Source organism: Tasmannia lanceolata, unplaced genomic scaffold, assembly GCF_043159265.1.
Source record: "Tasmannia lanceolata isolate RefF3 unplaced genomic scaffold, GAP_Taslan_0.1 ptg000013l, whole genome shotgun sequence".
Lineage (NCBI taxonomy): Eukaryota > Viridiplantae > Streptophyta > Magnoliopsida > Canellales > Winteraceae > Tasmannia > Tasmannia lanceolata.
Window position 1 is genome coordinate 38858661 of NW_027518690.1, and position 24622 is coordinate 38883282.

At 38.3% G+C, this 24622-nt stretch overlaps 1 protein-coding gene across 1 annotated transcript; it reads left to right on the forward strand.

Annotated features, from left to right (window-relative positions):
• The first annotated feature begins 5961 nt into the window (after positions 1-5961).
• On the forward strand, positions 5962-13329 carry LOC143890066 (phenylalanine ammonia-lyase-like). The gene is made up of 2 exons (XM_077394609.1): positions 5962-6470; positions 11184-13329. Exons 1-2 carry the CDS (start codon positions 6064-6066, stop codon positions 12931-12933), a joined length of 2157 nt encoding a protein of 718 aa, XP_077250724.1. The 5' UTR covers positions 5962-6063; the 3' UTR covers positions 12934-13329.
• Positions 13330-24622: the final 11293 nt, after the last annotated feature.

A 24622-nucleotide genomic window follows, 5' to 3' on the forward strand; every position in this document is an offset into this window, starting at 1 on the left:
TAAGTGTTGACAGAAAAAGGTACCATCGGGTCATGTAATGGTAAGGTATATTAGGCGCCTATTAAGCCGACGGTATGAAGCTGGATTAGCCAAGATTTCTCTAGTATCTAGACCGAGACAAATGTTTTGTTCCATGGGAAATGATGCAGGTTTATTTCCCCAAGTAGACCAATGTTAGAGAGAATATCCAGGGTGTATTTGCGCTGGTTGATGAAGATGCCCTCATTGTTGTGCACAACCGTTATGCTAAGAAAATACTTGAGTCTACATAAATCCTTGATTTGAAATTATAATTGAAGAAATGATATAATACTCTTTATGGATGAATGAGCATTTCCTATGATGATGATGTTATCGACAAAGACAAAGATGACAGTGTAGCTAGAACTTGTAGACTTTGTGAAGAGAGAGTAATCATCAAGACATTGATGGAAACCTACAGCTTTAAGTGCTTTTGAAATGTGGGGAACCAATTGTCGGTGGCTTTTTTTAGTGGGATTTATGAAGTTGACATACAACGAATTCACACCTTGCTGATGAACCTGATTGATGATATGTTGGATTTCACGAAATCAACAACCAATTTATCATCAGTCAATTTATAATTTGAAAATGACTTACAATGAATTTCTTAGCTCTGGAATTTTTTGGTAAAATTTTGTCTCCAAAGACCTGCAAAGTGCATCCGTTGATTCCATGTTGTAATAAATGTCAAACTCAGACATAGAGTTGAAGAGATGGTCTTTGCAAAGTAACCATCTTGCTCCCACTTCATCTATGCACGGACTTACGCAATCGTTTGTTCTTCACGTTATACCGGCTTTGGGGTAGTCAGAACATGAACCACTTTGATAGTGGTGAGAATGAAGCCAAGTTTCTCTCTTAAAATTTTCACTTGTTGGACCGCTCGAGTTTGACGAAATCTTGAGTCGTCTACTTAACCATCTAAGTGCTGGGTATATGATATTACCCATATATGTTCTAATATAAGCCCAATAAGATAATGGACAGGTGTAGTGGGCCTACATGGGCTAGAGTCCATTAACCAGTCAATAACCCTAGTGTATCTCTGTATAAAGGGGCTGGAGACAACAAACTAGGTATTCCAAACTAGATACATAGGGTGTAATGCTCCAAGCAACCTTGCTTGACTTTAACAATCTTGAAGCATTACACCCTAGGTATTTACACTGGGTGGAGCCGTTGTTGCATGAAAGTCAAAGAGACAGACTTGTATTGCTATGTCATCTATGGAATCAGAACTTTATGCTCTAGCTTTTGCAGGAGATGAAGCAGAGTGGATAAGAGATCTGATCCTGGACATTCCATTGACCCGTTTAAAGATTAATTCTTTCAGTATGTTCTGTGATAATCAAGCCACAAGTACGGTTGTGAAGAACTCACACTTTATTAACATGGTTTTAAATTTCGACCGAAATATGAAATTTCGGACCAAAATTTTGGGTTTCGGTCGTAACCGACACCGAAACATTACATACCGGAAATGGTATTTTATTTCGTCCATTGAGTTCAAAATTTTCCCTTTTTTCTAAATTTCACCCAAAAACTTGTTTTTTTTAATTAATTTAGTATTTTACGGAAATTTCGGCCGAAATTACCAAAATTTGGTATCGAACAAAATAATGTTTTTATCATTTCGCCGGATTTCGGCCGAAATTTCGATTTCGGTGGGGTCCGAAACCGGTACCGAAACCAAAATTTAAAACCATGGTTAGAAAATATGTTGTTTAGATAACATCTTGTAATTTTTAAGGATATGCAGTTTTACTCTCTTTGAATGAAATCCTAGATTCTAAAAAACATTGATTTTTATTGTAGTGATTTTTTGGCATTATCGGTTAATCAAATTAGTTGACAATTTCAATAAGCAGTCTAATGCATTTTAACATTGCTACTCAACTCTATAAGAGGGTTACCATCTTTGTGTTGTATTAAAGGATTTGACATGGCCAACCCATGATTATTATAACAGGGCGATGATATCTCCCCCCCCCCTCTTTTAACGTGATTTGACGTAAAAAAGCGTTAAAGTTGCCCCACTGTTCACAATATAAGGGGAGCGAATGCGTCCTGCAGGGGGATGGAAATATCATCGCCCTTATAAGTTATAATCATCCCCTTTATAAGTTATAACACTATGGGACTGAATTATAGGTCCTGTTAGAGGATAGAAGCCTGCTATGAGACTGTATCATGTAGTAGATGTCAGATTTGGAAAACAAACAACTCAAATCTATATCCCTTCCCCTCAACCACTTTAAATACAACTCATAACATTTGTGATGCAGAACGTGCGGCGTGGATCAAATCTTTTATTTTTTTATTTTTTTATTTTCTATTGTCGTAATTTTATTCTTAGTTTTTTTTAGGACATCAAATCTTATTCTTTTAGCCTGATTTTAGTGTTTTTAGAAAGATTTTTCAATTACTTATCTAAAGAGCCCAAGATTACGCGATTTGGACTTAATTTAGCTAAGTTATAGGCAGTTTTAGGATATGATAAGTGTCTAGTACGGGATTACTATTTTAGGATTTTCTTAGAGATATTTCTTGCTTTTATTTTTGTTGTTTTAGATAGAAGATTGTGAATAATTGGTAGGCAAGTATTCAGGGTTGCTATTCGTAGATTTTAACTTTCTATATTATGTATTGGCATGAGGAAAGAAAAAGGAGATTGAATAAAGTTTATTTTTGGACATCATTTGTGAAGAGAGCATTGGCTCTTTCACGTGGGTGAAGGAGCTTCGCTCCCTTTCACGTGGGTGAAGGAGCTTCGCTCCCTTTCACGTGTTATGTTGGAGCTTTTCTCCAAACCGTGGCATGGGTTTTCAAGCCCCCACGAGATTATTTTGGTCGCCTCTTGTGTTGATCTTCATCGTGTTGTTGCTGCTCCACGCTCCCTGCGTCAGTTGGTATCAGAGCACAGGGGATCTCCGACGAATGCAAGACGGGATGAAGAAGTCGTTGCGCCTAACGTCGGTCTGCCTGATCTAGCCGCGGAGAATAAAGAACTCAAACAACGGGTGAAGACTTTCACACAATTAGCACTACTCGAAGCCCGTATCCATGAGAAGGCGGCCATAGATCTGAGAGTGCTTTCGAAAGCCCTTTTTCATGGCTAAGCATCGTGTAAGGGATCACGAAAAATAAAATAAAAATAATAATAAAGAGGGAATGAAGAATAGAAGATTGATGCGACGCCTAATAATTAGATTTGGAGGATAGTGGCTTAAACTCGAGCTCGAGTTTTTTCAAGCGGGGGTGAATGATGCAGAACCTGCGGCGTGGATTAAATTTTTTATTTTTTTTTATTTTTTATTTTCTATTTTCGTAATTTTATTTTTAGTATTTTTGTAGGGCATCAAATCTTGTTCTTTTAGCATGATTTTAGTATTTTTTAAAAGGTTTTTCGATTACATATCTAAAGAGCCCAAGATTATGCGATTTGGCCTTAATTTGGCTAAGTTATAGGCAGTTTTAGTATATGGTAAGTGTCTAGTACGGGATTACTATTTTATCTTAGAGATATTTCTTGCTTTTATTTTTGTTGCTTTAGATAAAAGATTACAAATAATTAATAGGCAAGCATTTAGGGTTCCTGAAAGTAGATTTTAACTCTCTATATTATGTAATGGCATGAGGGAAAAAAGATAGATTTGAAAAAAGTTTATTTTTGGGATATCACTTGTGAAGAGAGCATTTGCTCTTTCACGTGGGTGAAGGAGCTTCACTTCTTTCACCTTTTATATTGGAGCTTTTCTCCAAACCGTGGCATGGGTTTTTCAAGCTCCCACGAGATTATTTTAGTCGCTTCTTGTGTTGATCTTCATCGTGTTGCCGCTCTCACGCTCCCTGCATCAATTTGTCCAAAAATATACATGGAATTAATATTCAAGAAAACATTGTTAATTACAATAAGACGTGGAACAAAATACAAACAACATATAGAACATGAAAATACAACATCTATGTATTAATTTTCTTGAAGGCAAACATGTCTAGATTATTTATTTTCTTGAAAGCAGCCATGCATGCTAAATGAACAACCATATAGAAGCTAAGGAATAAATACATGAATAAGCTTTTGCTTTTACTTAGGCTCTGTTTCTCTCCTCTCGACGTAGAATGGACGTAAAACAAATTTACATCCATTTTTTCACTTAAAACTCAACTCAACTCAACTAAGCCTTTGTCCCAAACTATTTGGGATCGGCTAATGAATCCTTTAGAAAATTTTCATGTTTTCTAACGGATTCATTTCATAGAAAAGTGGCGAAGTTTATGGCCGGCTGCCAACCAACTAGTTAAAATGGACATAAAAACAAATTTCTTTTACTCTCATTTTTAAGTAAAAAAACTGACATAAAATTTCTTTTATGCCCATTTTACTAGGAAAAAACATAGCCTTAACATAAATATTGTAGGTATAGAAGCAGACCCATAATTTTCTATTAGCAAAAATCAATATGCCAAAAAAAAAAACATAACAAAGGAAAACAGCAATAATTATGCCTTTCTCCTCTAGACTTCTTAATTGGTTTTATTTTGTTTTCTTACAAAAGCAAAACCCTATAGCAGAAATTGTAACCACAAGCAAAGCCAGGATAACAAGCAACATATATATATATATATATATATATATATATATATATATATATATATATATATATATATATATATATATATATATATAAGAACAGATCACATCCCAAAACCAATGTGGAAGCCTCAACCCTCTGCCATAAGTTGGAAACAAATTAAATCAGCCAAAAAGAAATAAGATACAAAATTTAAGGAAACCAAAACTTATTTGTCAACCTAATTTGAAGGACTTTAGAAGGAAAACAAATTCCCCATCTCAAACAACTTCTTCTCTCTTTCATCTCAAAAGCAACAAAAACCACATGGCATCTTAGGGTGTGTTCGGCAACCATTCTTTTACGAGATTTCCCCTTTTTTAGGCGTGGAGAATGACGAAAGCCAAAAAAATCTCAAAAATCATGTTCGGCTGCGTGACCTGCTAAGGTCTGTTTCAAAATTTTCTGCTACTTTTTCGACTAAAAAATAGGATTCCTCGGAGCGATAAATAACCGTTTCTAAAATTTCTCATCACTCCATTTCCGCCCGATTCTTTAGGCGAGAATGAGAAGTGTATAAAGAACTTATTAATAAACATATATAGAACTTATTAATAAACAATTATAAGAACATCTAAAAAATCAACACCTAAAATGAGTAAAGAACTTATTAATAAACATATATAGAAACTATTTACTTCATCTGAAAACCACATAAACATAAATCTCATCCTTGAAATACTCCTAAGAAAATAGAATATAGAATGATGAGATCTGGGCCCACTGGGAAGCAAGCCGTATTAAGATGGGGTTGGTTGGTCACTTGGTTGGTTTTCCACCAACGAGGAACAGTTCAGAAAAACCATAAAAATAAAAACTAAAGAGAAAGAGAAAATTAAAAGGCTACTGATATTTGCACTACCATTTTTTTGGTAATTGCACTAACTCACCTTGCCTTTTACTATTTAACCATCCATCAAAAGTAGCAACAATTCCCAAAAAAAACCTCTCATAAGTTAATTAAAATGGAAAAGGCAAGGTAAGTTAGTGCAATTATCAAAAAACGGTAGTGCCAATATCAGCAGCCAACTAAAACCGTCGTAGTAGACGAGAAGATGCCACGTTGACCAAAATGTGAGGAGAAGTTCCCACCAACCACCTCTCTACCTTTGAAGAGTAAAAACCCTCGTGGCAATCTCATGCTTCTGTCACGCCACCATGGTAGCCACATGTCATCAGATCCCACCTTTAAATATCATAACGATCGGACGGTCGTGAACACTTCTCAACTAATCCCATTGCACAATTGGTAGGTGGAATACCATATCTAACTATCTATATAAATACTCAAAACTAGGTGAACCAAACTCAAAAGGAAATTCCATCAAATCTCAAATTTCCTTTCTCAAATCCATCCCATTTTTTCTAAAACCCCTCATTTTGCAATATTCTTTGTGGGTTTTTCATGGAATTCTCAAAACCATCTCTTGAACAAGTCCTTGAGAAGGACAATGGCAATGTCTCCATTGAAAGCTTATGTATGAAAGACCCTTTGAACTGGGGAATGTTAGCTGAGTCTCTAAAGGGTAGTCATTTGGACGAGGTGAAGAGAATGGTTGAGGAGTTTAGGAGGCCAGTGGTGAAGTTGGAAGGTGCAACTTTGACGATTGCCCAAGTGGCGGCCGTGGCCCACGAATCGAACGTTAGAGTGGAGCTTTCGGAGTCGGCGAGGAGTGGGGTCCGGGCGAGTAGCGAATGGGTGATGGAGAGCATGAACAAGGGGACAGATAGCTATGGAGTCACTACAGGGTTTGGTGCAACTTCACATAGAAGAACAAAGGAAGGAGGTGCCCTCCAGAAGGAACTTATTAGGTAAAAGAGTAGTGCTCTAATCATGTTTACAATTACTTAATCATTACACCTCTTAGTTTTTAATCTTTCTCTCTCCCTACAACTTTAAATTAGTGAAATGCTTCACCCCTTGATGAAGTTTGTCATGGGAGTGAAAAGTTTTATGCAGTGTTTCAAAATGTGGATGTGGGTCAAAAAATGCGGCCAAAGCAAATCCTAGTTGACTTAGCATGATGCGGTTGAGTACTCGGGTTATGCTTTTGAGTACTCGCTGTGGGTCATAACTCGGAAGAGTCAAAGGATTTTTTATTGATTTTATGTTAGGTAAAATAGCACTTACCGCCAACATTTTAGAGGACAGGACGCGGCTAAGATAAAAGGGAGTCGGGTAGCGGGAGGGAGCTTTGAAACTATGGTTTTAAGAAGGAAAGATGTTATGGAACTTGTTAGATAGATGATAAACTTTACTGATAACCTAATCATAATTAGAGAAATTTAATCCTCCTTCCAAATTTCGGACAAGATATTATTAATTGTAGTTTGAAGAGAGAGATTAAGATAGCCCTAATGAAAATTTGATGAGCAAAGTCTAATGGTGTAAGCTCTCTCCCTGATTGTGATTAGAAGAACGTATAAATCTTCCCTTAATTCCTTCTTTTATTGACTTTAGGATGATTGAAAGTAGGTATTTTCTAAGCTGGCTTGCCCATATAGATGTGAAGATTAATAACATGGTCCAACCCTTTCTGAATTCTGAAATGCTCAATGTTATCTAAAGGGGGAGGAATATTAAAACACATCAGTTATGAATTAATATTGTGATCAGAGAAACTGAATCTTCCTATTCACGCTTTTACTAAATTTAAGATGAGTGTAGATAAAGTAGGTATTCTGTAAGTGATCTACCTATATTATAAGACTAGTTGGGCGGCCAAAAAAGAATTCTTTATAGCTTATTTTTAGAAAAAAGCTAATTAATAGGAGCAGTTTTCAACTAACTGAATTAATAGGAATTTCAAAAGCTAATTAATAGGGGTGTCTCTCAAAAAAATTTGAGAGTGATTTTCTCTCCTAGACGATTTGTTTATCGTTAAAAGTTAATAACCTAATTAATAGGGGCATGTTTCACATGAAGAGAATTAATAGGAGACGATTATGTTACTTGAACCAAAAGTAACTTATTTTTAAAAAGAGCCAAGTGTTCATAAAAAATCTAGTAGATATGAACCACAAACGAATAGAAAGAAATAAAGAATGATAAAAGTAACGTATCTTGGCACTGAGTACATGAGATGGGATATCCCACCTAGGGGTGGCAAAATTGGCCGAACTGAACCGGAACCAAGCCGAAACCGAACCGAAAATTTGGTTTCGGTTTGGTTAAACCAAACCGATTCAAATTTCGGTTTGGTTCGGTTTGGGGATCAAACCGAAACGAAACCGAATATTTCCAATTATTATGAGTAAGGGGTGGCAAAATTGGCAGAACCGGTTCGATTCGGTTTGGGGGTCAAACTGAACCGAAACCGAACCATTGCCACCCCTAATCCCACCTAATAAGCCTTGTAAAACTGCTCAGAGTATCCATCGGTTTAAGGGGCTGCTGTTGGATCAAATATCAAGGGTGGTGCCTTTTTCAAGGTGGGGCCCTACCCATTCTCTCACAGCCAGTACTCCCTCCCTTCTCTAATTGATCACGAAGCCTTAGCTGGACCCAATTACGAACACTTGAGATCTTTGAAGAAAGTGCACACCATAAATAGTGCATTTTAAAAAAATTATTGCATGAGGTCACTTTATTCAAAGATCCAAACCATTCATTTGTTGCGAGGATATCATTCCCCTATTGGAAATTATGTATTTTATGTTTGGGACCCACATGTATTTATGTCGTATGAAATATAGTGGTGACCATTCATTTCACGGTCAAAACATCTCACAATTATCATTTGGGTAGTGAACTCATACGTTGAAGTGATCGATTGTAATCTCTATTTTTACCGCATAAAAACTTAGTCATAATAGCATATCTTGTTTACATGAGTCGTGCTCACACATACCTGAGTGTTGTTTTGTTGGAAATTTTAAAGAATTTGAAAAATCAAAAGTGCTTTTGCCTTGTCTTTAAAATTTAGAGGGAAAGATTCAAAATTTGATTTCCCTTTTATTTCAAAAGCTAGTGACTTTTGAGTGCTTTTTGGGGTTTAAATGAAAATAATGCCCAAAACGGTTTCCATTTTACCCCATTAATTGCTAAACGTTTTTTTTAATGGCACCCCAAACGGTTATGATAATAACACTTATTAAAGTTACAAAACCGTTTCCTCTCCAACTGTCACAGATATGAATGTTGGAAGAGAAACGTTCAAGGCTTTTAATGGTGGCTTTTCTCAACATTAATACCCATTATTGGTGGCTCTTTCCAACAGACACTTTGTGGTCTATAAAAAGGAGAGGAGAATACGGTTTGGGTAAGGCTAAGAGTTTTTTGGGTCTACGTTTGGGGTGGCTTTTGCCAACAGAAAAAGAAAGAAGTTTACACAGAAAAAAGGTTTATGTTTTCTGGTTTTGCTTCATTTCCTTCCTTCTGTTCCTTCCGTGTCTGAGCACAGTTCTAAGGTGGTTCTGGGTAGACCAGTCAGCGAGTGCACGTGGACTGGAGCCATATTTGGCTGTTTTATTTTGGAGCGTCGATTCGCGGATCCCGGTTGCACCGGTAGGGGGCGGATACGATTCTTAAGGAGAGTGACCAGTGGCACGACTCAGCCTTCTCTCTTCGAATCTGATTTTTTCCAAACGTTTTTCCATCAAAAGAGATAAGTGCAATATGTTTTCCATGTTTTATTTCAATTATGGTTTAATTTAAATACATGGATTTTTTGCTTCGACTTGCACTGTTTTGAGGTCGAGTAATATGTTTTCGTTTCAAGTAATGTGTTTTGGGTTCAACTAAGCCATATATCATTCTTTCATTATTTGTTTATAAGATTTGTAGAAATCTGATCCGTCTATTTTATCCAACACTCTTAAGAATCATGTTTGGGCTTCTTAAGATATGGATTCTTTCCAACATGTTTTTTTGTATATATACTTTTATTGGCACTACCATATTTTGATAATAGGACTGCTAGCAAAACAGGATTTTGTTTGGAAAATAGAGATGAAACCCTATGTTACGACATATTCGCAAGAAGACAAGGAAGTGAGCTTGAATCCCCACAAAATGCAAAAAACACTATTGCTCTGTTTGGTTACGTTTTTTTGAGTAAAATAGCAGGGAATGTAATTCTCCTAATTACCCGAGGGGTGTTTGGTAGGGATTTAGCATAAATTGGAACTTTGACCGTCGGTTATGTCGGGCGCTTGTCCGGTGACGTGGAACCCTCGAAATTTGCAGGACGAATATCTCCAAATCAAAGGAAAAATGGGAGAATTTCTCAGGGAAATTTTTTTTTACCGTAATTGTCATAACTTTCTACTTTTGCTTGTAGTTTTTTCCCTAATTGTCATATCTTATTACATTTTGTTGGTATTTTTTTCGTAATTTTCAAACTTTATAACCATTTCTAGGTAATTTTTCATTTAAATCTTTATAACTTCTGCTATTTTACTTTTTTGTAATGATTACTTTTTTTGCTTATTTTTGCTTTTGCTAGCAACCTTTGCCCATGTGCACATCTTTGCACAAGGATGGCCACATGCCGAGAAGTGGCATAGGAGAAATTTGCTAACAAATTCCTATAATAAAAAGAAAATATTATCAACACTATTGTTTTCTTATGAGGGCACTCTCACTTTATTAAAAGTACGGTATGGCCCACATCATAGGATGATCCAAACCGTCCATTAGATGAGCCATAGCCTAAATAGGTTATGCTCCAAAAATCATTTCCATAAGATGATCCTAACCCTCCAATCTGAATGTTAGAGGGTTGATCATAACCCTCTATAGATCGGAGGGTTAGAATCAACCAATGGAAATAATTTTGGGGCATAACTTATTTAGGCTATGGCCCATCTAATGGACGGTTTGGATAATCCTATGGTGCGGGCCATACCGTACTTTTTATAAAGTGAGGAGTGCCATCATAAAAAAACAGTAGCGCTGATAACATTCCCCAAAAAAATCTTAAAAAATACGGTAAAAAAACTCCTGCACATCTCCTACCCCCAGCCAAACAACGTCGGGGAGATTTGCTCACAATCTCTCCGTTGACTGATTTTCTTTTGATTTCCCCTTGACTTCTTCTTCTCTAAATCCCCCCAACATCTACCAGCATCCAAACAGAGCATATGGAAATGATCAAATTATCGGTCAACTCCACTTTTGTCAATCAATTCACGTTTTAGAATTTTGATAATGGGGAAACTCACCATGTCGTTTCCTTTTTAATAAGCTACTTAAGAGCTTTTTGGGGAATTGTAATAGCCTGGTTAATAAATAATAAAAGGCTATTTGTGTGTGTGACAACTGACAAGATGGTCAAAAGCTCACAAAAAAAGTTACGAAACAAAGAATAGTGTACCCATCCAAAAAGTGGGGTACAAATATCTCTAGTAAAAATGGTCCAAGGCTTCATGAACTGGAATAACGAATGTACAAATTTTGTGTGTCTCGTGTCATTTGCGATTAGATTTGGTTTGCATTTTCCTCTTTCATTATTATTCTTCTTCATATTGTTATTATTGGGTGCTGATTCTGTTTGTGCATTGGAATATTCCTTGTGACAACAGATTCCTCAACGCCGGAATCTTCGGCTCCAGGCCGGAATCCGGCAACACATTGCCTACCCCAGCCACCAGAGCGGCCATGCTAGTCAGAATCAATACCCTACTCCAAGGTTACTCTGGTATCCGATTTGAGATCATGGAAGCAATCACTAGCCTTCTCAACCACAAGATCACCCCATGTTTACCCCTAAGGGGAACGATCACGGCATCGGGCGATCTCGTCCCTTTATCCTACATTGCTGGGATCCTCACCGGACGCCCGAATTCCAAGGCCGTTACATTCGATGGGAAACCGATCGATGCCGTCGAGGCATTCCGACTCGCTGAAATCCCTAACGGGTTCTTCGAATTGCAGCCCAAGGAGGGGCTCGCACTCGTAAATGGGACCGCAGTTGGGTCCGGTCTAGCATCTCTAGTGTTGTTTGAAACAAATGTACTCGTGATCCTTTCGGAAGTCCTATCGGCGCTCTTTTGTGAGGTAATGCAAGGTAAGCCTGAGTTCACTGACCATTTAACCCACAAATTGAAGCACCATCCAGGCCAGATTGAGGCAGCAGCCATAATGGAACACATCTTGGATGGGAGCTCTTACATGAAAATGGCTCAAAAAATCCATGAACTAGACCCCCTCCAAAAGCCTAAGCAAGATCGATATGCGCTCCGAACTTCTCCCCAATGGCTCGGGCCACAAATCGAAGTGATCCGATCCTCGACCCGATCGATTGAGCGAGAGATCAATTCGGTTAATGACAACCCTTTGATCGATGTCTCAAGGAACAAAGCCCTCCATGGGGGGAATTTCCAAGGGACTCCGATCGGAGTTTCGATGGATAATACTCGCTTGGCAATCGCGTCTATTGGGAAGCTCATGTTTGCTCAATTCTCTGAGCTTGTCAATGATTTTTACAACAATGGGTTGCCTTCGAATCTTTCCGGTGGAAGGAATCCGAGTTTGGATTATGGGTTTAAAGGGGCTGAAATTGCGATGGCCGCGTATTGTTCAGAGCTCCAATTCCTCGCGAATCCGGTGACTAATCATGTACAAAGTGCAGAGCAGCACAACCAAGATGTGAACTCATTGGGTTTGATCTCTTCAAGGAAAACAGCTGAAGCAGTTGAGATTTTGAAACTAATGTCATCAACATACTTGGTTGGACTTTGCCAAGCAATTGATTTGAGGCACTTAGAGGAGAATTTGAAGAACTCTGTCAAGAACGTTGTAACTCAAGCAGCTAAAAGAGTTCTAACCATGGGTGCTAATGGAGAGCTCCACCCCTCGAGATTTTGCGAGAAGGACTTGATCAAAATTGTCGATCGCGAGTACGTATTTGCATATGCTGATGATCCGTGCAGCTTAACATACCCTTTAATGCTTAAATTACGGCATGTTCTAGTCGAGCACGCTTTGATCAATGGTGAGAAGGAGAAGGATTCGAGTACATCCATCTTCCAAAAGATAAGTGCTTTCGAAGAGGAGATCAAGACCCATTTGCAAAAAGAAGTTGAGAGTGTGAGAATTGCTTATGAGAATGGGAATTTGGCGATTCCGAATAGGATCAAGGAGTGTAGATCATATCCATTGTATAAATTTGTGAGGGAAGCTCTCAATTCAGGATTTCTGACCGGTGAGAAGGTGCGATCGCCGGGGGAGGAATTTGATAAGGTGTTTACAGCTATCAGTGATGGGAAAATGATCGATCCGCTGCTCGAATGCCTCAGAGACTGGAATGGTGCTCCTCTACCCATCTGTTAGTACTATTTCTATTGGGCAAATATGTCACTTATTGGGCCTCACAGGTTTCTGACACGCCTACGATCCTCATCGCAATGTTTTTATTTTCTATTTTCTAGCATTGTTTCTCTTTTCTCCTCTGTTCATGTCCTCTATTTGGACAGAGTTCCGGCAACTGTACCGGAGATTGGATTTCATGGATATGAATGTCTCTATTGTTCAATGTGTTCTTTTTTATGCAAGGAGAAATGTAGTATGTTAATAGGGACTTCTTTCAAAATAAGGTGTAAACATTATTTTCTTCTACTGCATACATTGTTCCTTATCCAAAGAGAGGAAGAAGACTCTGATGTACTTACATGGGAAACCTTGGGTTTTATATGAGAGAAAATTATAAAGAGGCACACTTCTGTTGCATAGTGGGTTCATGTTTGCTTGTTTTCTGGATTTTCTTTCTATTTCTTGGCCCTGTGTTAGTACTCAATTGCTCAAAAAATCCCATTGGACGTGATCCTGACCATTTAATCAAGAGTTTGCAAATGAATTCCCTTCAAAAGAATATTGGCAAGAATCTACATTAAACGGCCAAAAATACATGTGAATCAAAAGCTAGAGGATCAAATCAGCATTGCTAAGATATAAGATGAACACCATAGAAAAGGGGGAAGTGATACATTGGCCCCCTTTTCTTCCACGCCCTATTGTGTATTTATGATTCCTCTTTTTACACTACACGGGAGGTGGCCAAATATATAGCAATTCCCCAAGAAAATGCAGTCAGGCTGAATCAAAGGAGGGCCCCAACTTTCACAGGTTATATTAGAAAACAATAGTAGAAGATATATGCTTGTTTTAGTATTATACTAGGCAGCCACTCTCATGTTGCCACATGTACCAAAGTAGGTGCGGGGCTGCTTGATTGTCACCGGGGCCGGAGCCACGTATGTAATAAGGGGGCAGCTGCCCCCATGAGTTGAAAAAAAAACTAAATAAAGTACATGTTTTAAAAGTTTTGGAAAAGTTTTTCTATGCTTTTCTAGAAAACAACAGTTGAAAAGTAGCAAAATATAAAAATAAAGTAGGACAATGATACTTTTCGTGGATCATGAGATTGGCTCACTGCACGAGGATAAATTCTCCACTTTTGACGTTTTCCTTTACCTTTGAAACTTAAGCCTCTGTTCACTTGCCTTCTCTAGAAAGGCATAGAAAAGAAAGTACCCATTTTTTTCCCGAGAATTGGGTTTTCCCACTGTTCTCTTCATTTCTCGGGAAAAATTCAAATATTATGTGGCTTTTAATTATACTGATGTGGAAAATCCACTTTCTGGCCAAATACAAGATTCACTTTCTCACCAAAACAGCAAGAAAAGCATTTTCCTTTCCCACACAAGAAAATTCGTCGAGGGTCACTCGAGTGAAACTCATTTTTTGAGAAAAGAAAACCGTAAACCCACATTCGTCTTCTCCGGCCAACCTCTCTGGCGATCGCCTCTTCTCTGGCCAGACGTTTCTCCTGCAACATCCCCTCTCCCTCGAGATTGGTTTCCGTCAGCAGGTACTCCCCCTCTCTGTCTACTGGACTATTTCTGTTTCTCTACCATCACATTTTTTCATTTCTTTCCTGGAAAAATGGGGGATCTGCTTCTCCCTCTCTCTCTCTCTCTACCTCTCTTTTCTGTTTTTTGGAAACCCCTATTTTCATGAAAAAAATGTAGTGTTTTCAACACAAATTTTTCCAGAAAGTGGGTTTGAACTGCTGCCTCCTTCAGCAATGGCAGAAATGGGGTTTGAGCTGTTGGGAAGAAATGGGTTGGTTCTATTGGGAATAAATGGGCTGGATCTGTTGGGATGAAATGGCTTGGTTCTATTTCAAGAATGGTGACTTCTTCTTAATGGCAGAAATGGAGTTTGAGCTGCTGCCTCCTTTGGCAAAAATGGGGTCCCTCACTAGTTAGGGTACATTTTTTTCTGAAAAAACTTGTGTCTTTTGAAAATCCGATTTTGCAGCAAAAATGGGGTTTCCTGGGCTCTGTGACTTTCCAACAGATCCAACCTTCTTTGCAAGAGATCCATTTTTCCAACAGACCCATCTCTCTCTTTTTTTTTTTACAAAGAATGGCTTGGGTCTGTTGAGATTCAAGCATTATTACCAGTTTTTGTTTGTGATTAGGGTTTCATTTTTGTTGAGAACGGACCCATGTATTAGGGTTTAGGGCCTGATTTCCATTTTGTGTTTTTGGGTTTGTATTTCATCTTTTCTATGTGGTTGTGGGTGTTTATGATATGTAGGTGTTTTGGAGGTGTTGATGATATGTGGTTGGGCCTCCATTACTGTTGAACTGGGTCTCCATCTTCGGATTTTTTTGTTGCAAAAACCTCTTCGATCTTGTTTGCAAAAATCCTCTTTGAGGTGGTTGTGGGTGTGGGTGTTTTGTTTCATTGGTACTTGTGGGTGTTGATCTTATTTAACTGATTTTGAAGTTTTTTTTGGTCTTTTTCTACATTTGGGTTCGGATTTTTTGGGGTATTTGCAATGGGGTTGCAGATTTTGGGGTTAATTCACTGATTTTGGTTTCAGTTCTTGGATGGGTGTTGTACATTTTTGTGGGTGGCTTGGTTGTGGGTGGATGGGTGTTGTACATTTCTATGGGTGGCTTGGTTGTTGGGTTCTGATATAACGGCTTGGTTGTGGGTGGATGGGTGTTGGTGATATGTGGGTGGATGGGTATTGTACATTTCTATGGGTGGCTTGGTTGTTGGGTTCTGATATAATGGCTTGGTTGTGGGTGGATGGGTGTTGGTGATATGTGGGTGGATGAGTGTTGTACATTTCTATGGGTGGCTTGGTTGTTGGGTTCTGATATAATGGCTTGGTTGTGGGTGGCTGGGTGTTGGTGATATGTGGGTGGATGGGTGTTGTACATTTTGTTTTGGTTTTCATAAAAAACCCCAGCTTGTTTTGTTGGTTTAGGGTACTAATTTGATCTTTTACAGCTTGTTTTGTAGAGCTTTTTTGTTTTTTTCTGCTTTTCTTGTGTGGTCGGTTATAATGTCTTGGTGGTTTGGTGTTGCTCATATAGGGCTACCATCGATTATCATGCCTCGAGAACTACCAGATAGGAGGACACTGATTATTCGAGCTGTAGCTCTAGTAATGGCTGCGGTAGCTACAGCGGCGGTTAGGGTTAGACTTTACGTTAAAGAAAATATGACAAGGGGCCCTTATGAAAGTGGGTACGAAACTGGTAGGACATTTGTTACACGTGTTACGAATGCAGAGAATCATTGTATTGTGCTTCTGCGAATGAATGTTCGGTGCTTCCGCAGCTTCGTCGCAATATTTAGAAACATGGTCCTACTTGAAGACACAATACACTGTTGTGTTGAGGAACAAGTGGCGATTTTCTTACAAGTAATTGCCCACAGGCAAAGGAACCGTACTATTAGAGCATCCATTAGACGGTCAGGGGCCACTGTTTCGAAGTATTTTAACAAGGTTCTATGTGTTGTGCTCAAACTGCAAGAGTTGTTCATATTACCTCCATCAAGGGACACAGCACATCACATTGCTGACAACCCGAATTTTATGCCATACTTTAAGGTATCGTTTATTACCTTGTAGTAGCATGTAAGTTGCATAACAAGTTACTCATATGTCAGCACTGATGGGTGACATTTTAAATGTCCATATTGTAGGATTGCATTAGTGCAATTGACACACATTCAAGCAACAGTAGCCGAGGATCTGAAACCTAGATTTATTTGTCGTAAGGGATGGCCCTCTCAAAATGTGCTAGCTGTATGTGGCTTCAACCTGAAGTTTACTTACGTGTTAGCTGGGTGGGAAGGGTCGGCATCAGACTCTAAGGTCCTAGCATCTGCTTTATCAAAGCTGAATGGGATTTCTTGTTTACCAGGTACTACTGAGTTTGTCTTTTACTCCGTACCACTGTTGTTGTTCTCGGTTATGAAACTTATATATATCCCTTCGTGTGTCTGTAGGAAAGTTTTACCTTGCTGATGGTGGGTACCCATGCCTGAGAAATTTTATAACTCCTATCCGAGGCATTGATTACCACTTAAACGACATCAGAGGGCGCAGACCTTGAAATGCAGATGAGTTGTACAATCAAAGGCATTCATCAGTAAGGAATGTAATCAAGCGGACTTTCGGTGTCTTGAAGAAGCGATTCAACATAATTAATATGCCACCCATGTACCCATTCGAACGACAGGTCGACATAGTGTTAGCCTGTTGTTGCGTCCACAATCACATAAGGAGGGAGATGCCGAACGATACATATATTCCAATTGTAGACAATGAGTTGGGGCTAACTGTAGCGGAGGAGGAGGATGAAGAAGAAGAAGATCGTTTTCTTACTAGGGCTGAAGATGTGTTAGCCTGTTGTTGCGTCTACTTCGAGCAAGAATAATGAATCATATGTGGAATGATTTTCAAGCACAACGACGTCATTAGGATGACATGTTTTTGGGTTGTAATAATTTTATGACTATTTCGATTAGACTTCTGCAACTGTGTTTCATCATATGTTGTTTGATTGTATTAGGATTTGGAATTTTTTGGGTTGTAATAGTAATCTGTTTCATCGTACTCTATTTGATGATATATTGTTGTGAGTGATTATTTGGATATTTTTCTACTATGTTCAATGGTACTCTATTTGATGATATATTGTTTCACAATGTTGTAGATATAATGGAATCAACTTCAGTAGAGAAGAGGAAGAAAAATAACTCCTGGAACGACAATATGGATAGGCATCTCATAGTAGCCATGTAGCATCAGATTGCCGAGGGCCAGAAGGCCCCCAATGGTTTTAAAGATGATGCGTACAGTGGCGCAGCGCAGCAGCTTACTACTGTCCTTAAAAGGCAGATCACAAAGGACCGTTTGAAGACGATGAAAACCAACTATAGGTTTCTTAACACTATCGTCAACCTGAGCGGATTTGGCTGGGATCCACAGCTGAAGAAAATATCCGTTGAAGACCAAGTGAAGAATGACTATTTGGCGGTAAGTATAGGTCGTCATAATTCCATCATTACTTGAAGAAACAATTTGGTCATAATCCTTACAATGCCTCGTTTTGTTTTCAGAGGAATCCTGATCATTTACGCTTCTTTAATAACCGTTGGGAGCTATATGAGGAGATGAAAGAAGTGTTCGGGGAAGATTATGCCACTGAAGAGTTCGCTAGGGACAGATATGCCCCTTCTCAGGACACACAGGATGTGGAGGGGCTTTTCTCATCGAGTCAGGCAGTAGGGCTCGATGATATGTTCGACGGTACGACCCCTGCTTTTACTCCTCTCCCAGCTCCTCGTGCTTCCAGATCACGTCATTCATCCCCAGTTAGAGACATCAGCATGGGCTTTAGTGACTCATCGCCACTGAAAGCCCCATCATCAGGTAGTAAGGGGAAGAGGAAGAGGAAGAGGCGAACTAGTGGTGGACAACTTTCATCTGATATGACTTACTTGTCAGATAGTGTTAGGATGGTTGCTGAGGCCATCATTACTACTGGTGAGGTCCATAGCCTTGCTGAATTGAAAGCCGTTGTGATGAGCACCTCTGGTTTCACCATGTTGGAGCTGCTTAGGGCCTATACGTACCTGCACAAAAATCACAAGGATGTTGAAGTCTTCCTTTCCCTTTCCGAGGAAGAGCGAGTGGCTGTGATGGGCGATATTGTGGCGCGTTTGGCGTAGGTTGCTATGGTTTGGGGACCTTTTTTTGGGAATCATACGATCGTATTATATGATCATAGCATGACTCTGCTAGTTTTCTGCATCTTTATTTTGGACTTATTTTGAAGGACTTGTTATGTTGTTGTTGGACTTGTTTTGATGTGGTTTATGTTCTTGGGCTTTATTGTAATGTTGTTTACTTTGTTGGACCGCTTATCCTACGTGTTTGTCCGACTTTTTTGGCCATTTGGTTTATGTTGTTGGACTTATTTTGGAGGAGTTCTTATGTTGATTCGGTTTATGTTGTTGGACTAGTCTCAATGAGATGTTTCTTGTTTCTTGGAATTATTTTGTTAGACTTGTATATGTTGTCACTTTTTAATACTTTATGTTGTTACTTTTTTTATTTGCATTTCTGTAGGTTAATGGCAAAAAACAAGTTTTATGTGGTTTTTAAGGAAAGACAGTTGGGCGTATATGACAGTTGGCAATACTGTCATCTTCAAGTTAACGGGTTTAGTGGAGCGTGCTTCCGTTCGTATGGGAGTAGGGAGGAGGCAGAAGCTGAACTTACTGTGTTTTTACATGGCATTAGTGGGCCCAACAAAGATAGAAAAGAAGAGACCAACATTCTTACGCCCCAAGCTTCAACAAGCTCTTCTGTGACGAGTTCCTCTTCCAATTAGGTTTTATTGTAGTGTTTCTATTTATACTTTTCAATTTGTAGGCCCGTAAGTATGTCAGACTATGAAATATGGTTTAATGTAACTTTTCTATTTAGTTTTCCCAATACAGTTTACTTGGCAAGTGAACAGGCTTAGGAAACCTTTTCTCTGGATTTCTCAGATTTTCCTGCGCAAGTGAACAGGCACAGGATTCCTTTTTCTGCACAGTTTCTTTTCCTTTCCTTTCCTTTCTGCCACGTCAGATTCCTTTCCTTTCCTTTCCCTAAAAAACAAGTGAACGGAGCCAAAGGAAAACATCAAGGACTCAAGGGGGGTGATTTTATCCATCAAGGGGGGAAATTGGGAAAATATCACTGCCCTAAAACAAACCCTATGAAATTCACACTAAAAAAATAGAGTTCTTTTTTCCTTTCTCTGGAAACTACTCGCCCCTCCCATTCCCATGGTCCCACCATCCCAACTCGGCAACTCTCAAGCCGTTCGATTCAACTTCACCCCTCCCACTCTCATCTAAGAAGTAAAGAAGAAGAATAAGAAGAAGAATAAGGAGGAGGAGGTAAGGGCAGATTTTTTTCCTTTTTTCTTTTATTTTTTGTATTTCTGAAGACTAAAGCATTTGATTGATGAGATTTGCCGTAGATATTTATGATAAAACCCTAGAAATTTACGGAATCGGATGGCAGATCAATGGATGACTGATAATTTGATTACTTACATTGAAAATGATATATTTTGTAGCATTGATAATGAAACAATCATGCATTGCTTTCAGAACATGATCGACTCGTTGAGGACAACTATAGTGAGTTTTTCATTAACAATGTAATTTTTTTTGGATTAAATATATTATCTTATTTTGCCCCTCTTATGTATAAATCCTGGCTCTGCCACTGATTGTCACAATAATACAATTGAATGGCACACGAACGAGTGACACCAATGTCTTGAAGAAGTGCTTTGAGCCATACTAACTCGCAAGTGGAAGAAGCCGTCGGTCGACCAGCCCAATCAGAATCATAAAAGGCTAAAAGTTGCAACGAACGTTTTGCAGAGCAAAAAATCTCTTTCCATTGAGATGATCTGAGAAATGTAAGTATGTGCCGGAAGCTTCCATGTGAGATTTCATTGTATTTTGCATGAATTTTCTAAGTGTTGACAGAAAAAGGTACCATCGGGTCATGTAATGGTAAGGTATATTAGGCGCCTATTAAGCCGACGGTATGAAGCTGGATTAGCCAAGATTTCTCTAGTATCTAGACTGAGACAAATGTTTTGTTCCATGGGAAATGATGCAGGTTTATTTCCCCAAGTAGACCAATGTTAGAGAGAATATCCAGGGTGTATTTGCGCTGGTTGATGAAGATGCCCTCATTGTTGTGCACAACCGTTATGCTAAGAAAATACTTGAGTCTACATAAATCCTTGATTTGAAATTATAATTGAAGAAATGATATAATACTCTTTATGGATGAATGATCATTTCCTATGATGATGATGTTATCGACAAAGACAAAGATGACAGTGTAGCTAGAACTTGTAGACTTTGTGAAGAGAGAGTAATCATCAAGACATTGATGGAAACCTGCAGCTTTAAGTGCTTTTGAAAATGTGGGGAACCAATTGTCGGTGGCTTTTTTTAGTGGGATTTATGAAGTTGACATACAACGAATTCACACCTTGCTGATGAACCTGATTGATGATATGTTGGATTTCACGAAATCAACAACCAATTTATCATCAGTCAATTTATAATTTGAAAATGACTTACAATGAATTTCTTAGCTCTGGAATTTTTTGGTAAAATTTTGTCTCCAAAGACCTGCAAAGTGCATCCGTTGATTCCATGTTGTAATAAATGTCAAACTCAGACATAGAGTTGAAGAGATGGTCTTTGCAAAGTAACCATCTTGCTCCCACTTCATCTATGCACGGACTTACGCAATCGTTTGTTCTTCACGTTATACCGGCTTTGGGGTAGTCAGAACATGAACCACTTTGATAGTGGTGAGAATGAAGCCAAGTTTCTCTCTTAAAATTTTCACTTGTTGGACCGCTCGAGTTTGACGAAATCTTGAGTCGTCTACTTAACCATCTAAGTGCTGGGTATATGATATTACCCATATATGTTCTAATATAAGCCCAATAAGATAATGGACAGGTGTAGTGGGCCTACATGGGCTAGAGTCCATTAACCAGTCAATAACCCTAGTGTATCTCTGTATAAAGGGGCTGGAGACAACAAACTAGGTATTCCAAACTAGATACATAGGGTGTAATGCTTCAAGCAACCTTGCTTGACTTTAACAATCTTGAAGCATTACACCCTAGGTATTTACACTGGGTGGAGCCGTTGTTGCATGAAAGTCAAAGAGACAGACTTGTATTGCTATGTCATCTATGGAATCAGAACTTTATGCTCTAGCTTTTGCAGGAGATGAAGCAGAGTGGATAAGAGATCTGATCCTGGACATTCCATTGACCCGTTTAAAGATTAATTCTTTCAGTATGTTCTGCGATAATCAAGCCACAAGTACGGTTGTGAAGAACTCACACTTTATTAACATGGTTTTAAATTTCGACCGAAATATGAAATTTCGGACCAAAATTTTGGGTTTCGGTCGTAACCGACACCGAAACATTACATACCGGAAATGGTATTTTATTTCGTCCATTGAGTTCAAAATTTTCCCTTTTTTCTAAATTTCACCCAAAAACTTGTTTTTTTTAATTAATTTAGTATTTTACGGAAATTTCGGCCGAAATTACCGAAATTTGGTATCGAACAAAATAATGTTTTTATCATTTCGCCGGATTTCGGCCGAAATTTCAATTTCGGTGGGGTCCGAAACCGGTACCGAAACCAAAATTTAAAACCATGGTTAGAAAATATGTTGTTTAGATAAGATCTTGTAATTTTTAAGGATATGCAGTTTTACTCTCTTTGAATGAAATCCTAGATTCTAAAAAACATTGATTTTTATTGTAGTGATTTTTTGGCATTATCGGTTAATCAAATTAGTTGACAATTTCAATAAGCAGTCTAATGCATTTTAACATTGCTACTCAACTCTATAAGAGGGTTACCATCTTTGTGTTGTATTAAAGGATTTGACATGGCCAACCCATGATTATTATAACAGGGCGATGATATCTTCCCCCCCCCCTCTTTTAACGTGATTTGACGTAAAAAAGCGTTAAAATTGCCCCACTGTTCACAATATAAGGGGAGCGAATGCGTCCTGCAGGGGGATGGAAATATCATCGCCCTTATAAGTTATAATCATCCCCTTTATAAGTTATAACACTATGGGACTGAATTATAGGTCCTATTAGAGGATAGAAGCCTGCTATGAGACTGTATCATGTAGTAGATGTCAGATTTGGAAAACAAACAACTCAAATCTATATCCCTTCCCCTCAACCACTTTAAATACAACTCATAACATTTGTGATGCAGAACGTGCGGCGTGGATCAAATCTTTTATTTTTTTATTTTTTATTTTCTATTGTCGTAATTTTATTCTTAGTTTTTTTTAGGACATCAAATCTTATTCTTTTAGCCTGATTTTAGTGTTTTTAGAAAGATTTTTCAATTACTTATCTAAAGAGCCCAAGATTACGCGATTTGGACTTGATTTAGCTAAGTTATAGGCAGTTTTAGGATATGATAAGTGTCTAGTACGGGATTACTATTTTAGGATTTTCTTAGAGATATTTCTTGCTTTTATTTTTGTTGTTTTAGATAGAAGATTGCGAATAATTGGTAGGCAAGTATTCAGGGTTGCTATTCGTAGATTTTAACTTTCTATATCTATATTATGTATTGGCATGAGGAAAGAAAAAGGAGATTGAATAAAGTTTATTTTTGGACATCATTTGTGAAGAGAGCATTGGCTCTTTCACGTGGGTGAAGGAGCTTCGCTCCCTTTCACGTGGGTGAAGGAGCTTCGCTCCCTTTCACGTGTTATGTTGGAGCTTTTCTCCAAACCGTGGCATGGGTTTTCAAGCCCCCACGAGATTATTTTGGTCGCCTCTTGTGTTGATCTTCATCGTGTTGTTGCTGCTCCACGCTCCCTGCGTCAGTTGGTATCAGAGCACAGGGGATCTCCGACGAATGCAAGACGGGATGAAGAAGTCGTTGCGCCTAACGTCGGTCTGCCTGATCTAGCCGCGGAGAATAAAGAACTCAAACAACGGGTGAAGACTTTCACACAATTAGCACTACTCGAAGCCCGTATCCATGAGAAGGCGGCCATAGATCTGAGAGTGCTTTCGAAAGCCCTTTTTCATGGCTAAGCATCGTGTAAGGGATCACGAAAAATAAAATAAAAATAATAATAAAGAGGGAATGAAGAATAGAAGATTGATGCGACGCCTAATAATTAGATTTGGAGGATAGTGGCTTAAACTCGAGCTCGAGTTTTTTCAAGCGGGGGTGAATGATGCAGAACCTGCGGCGTGGATTAAATTTTTTTTTTTTTTTATTTTTATTTTCTATTTTCGTAATTTTATTTTTAGTATTTTTGTAGGGCATCAAATCTTGTTCTTTTAGCATGATTTTAGTATTTTTTAAAAGGTTTTTCGATTACATATCTAAAGAGCCCAAGATTATGCGATTTGGCCTTAATTTGGCTAAGTTATAGGCAGTTTTAGTATATGGTAAGTGTCTAGTACGGGATTACTATTTTATCTTAGAGATATTTCTTGCTTTTATTTTTGTTGCTTTAGATAAAAGATTACAAATAATTAATAGGCAAGCATTTAGGGTTCCTGAAAGTATATTTTAACTCTCTATATTATGTAATGGCATGAGAAAAGAAAGATAGATTTGAATAAAGTTTATTTTTAGGATATCACTTGTGAAGAGAGCATTTGCTCTTTCACGTGGGTGAAGGAGCTTCGCTTCTTTCACGTGTTATGTTGGAGCTTTTCTCCAAACCGTGGCATGAGTTTTCAAGCCCCCACGAGATTATTTTAGTCGCTTCTTGTGTTGATCTTCATCGTGTTGCTGCTCTCACGCTCCCTGCATCAATTTGTCCAAAAATATACATGGAATTCATATTCAAGAAAACATTGTTAATTACAATAAGACGTGGAACAACATACAAACAACATAAAGAACATGAAAATACAACATCTATAATCTATTAGTATTGATTTTCTTGAAGGCAAACATGTCTAGATTATTTATTCTCTTGAAAGCAGCCATGCATGCTAAATGAACAACCAAATAGAAGCTAAGGAATAAATAAATGAATAAGCTTTTGCTTTTGCTTTTACTTAGGCTTTGTTTCTCTCCTCTCGACGTAGAA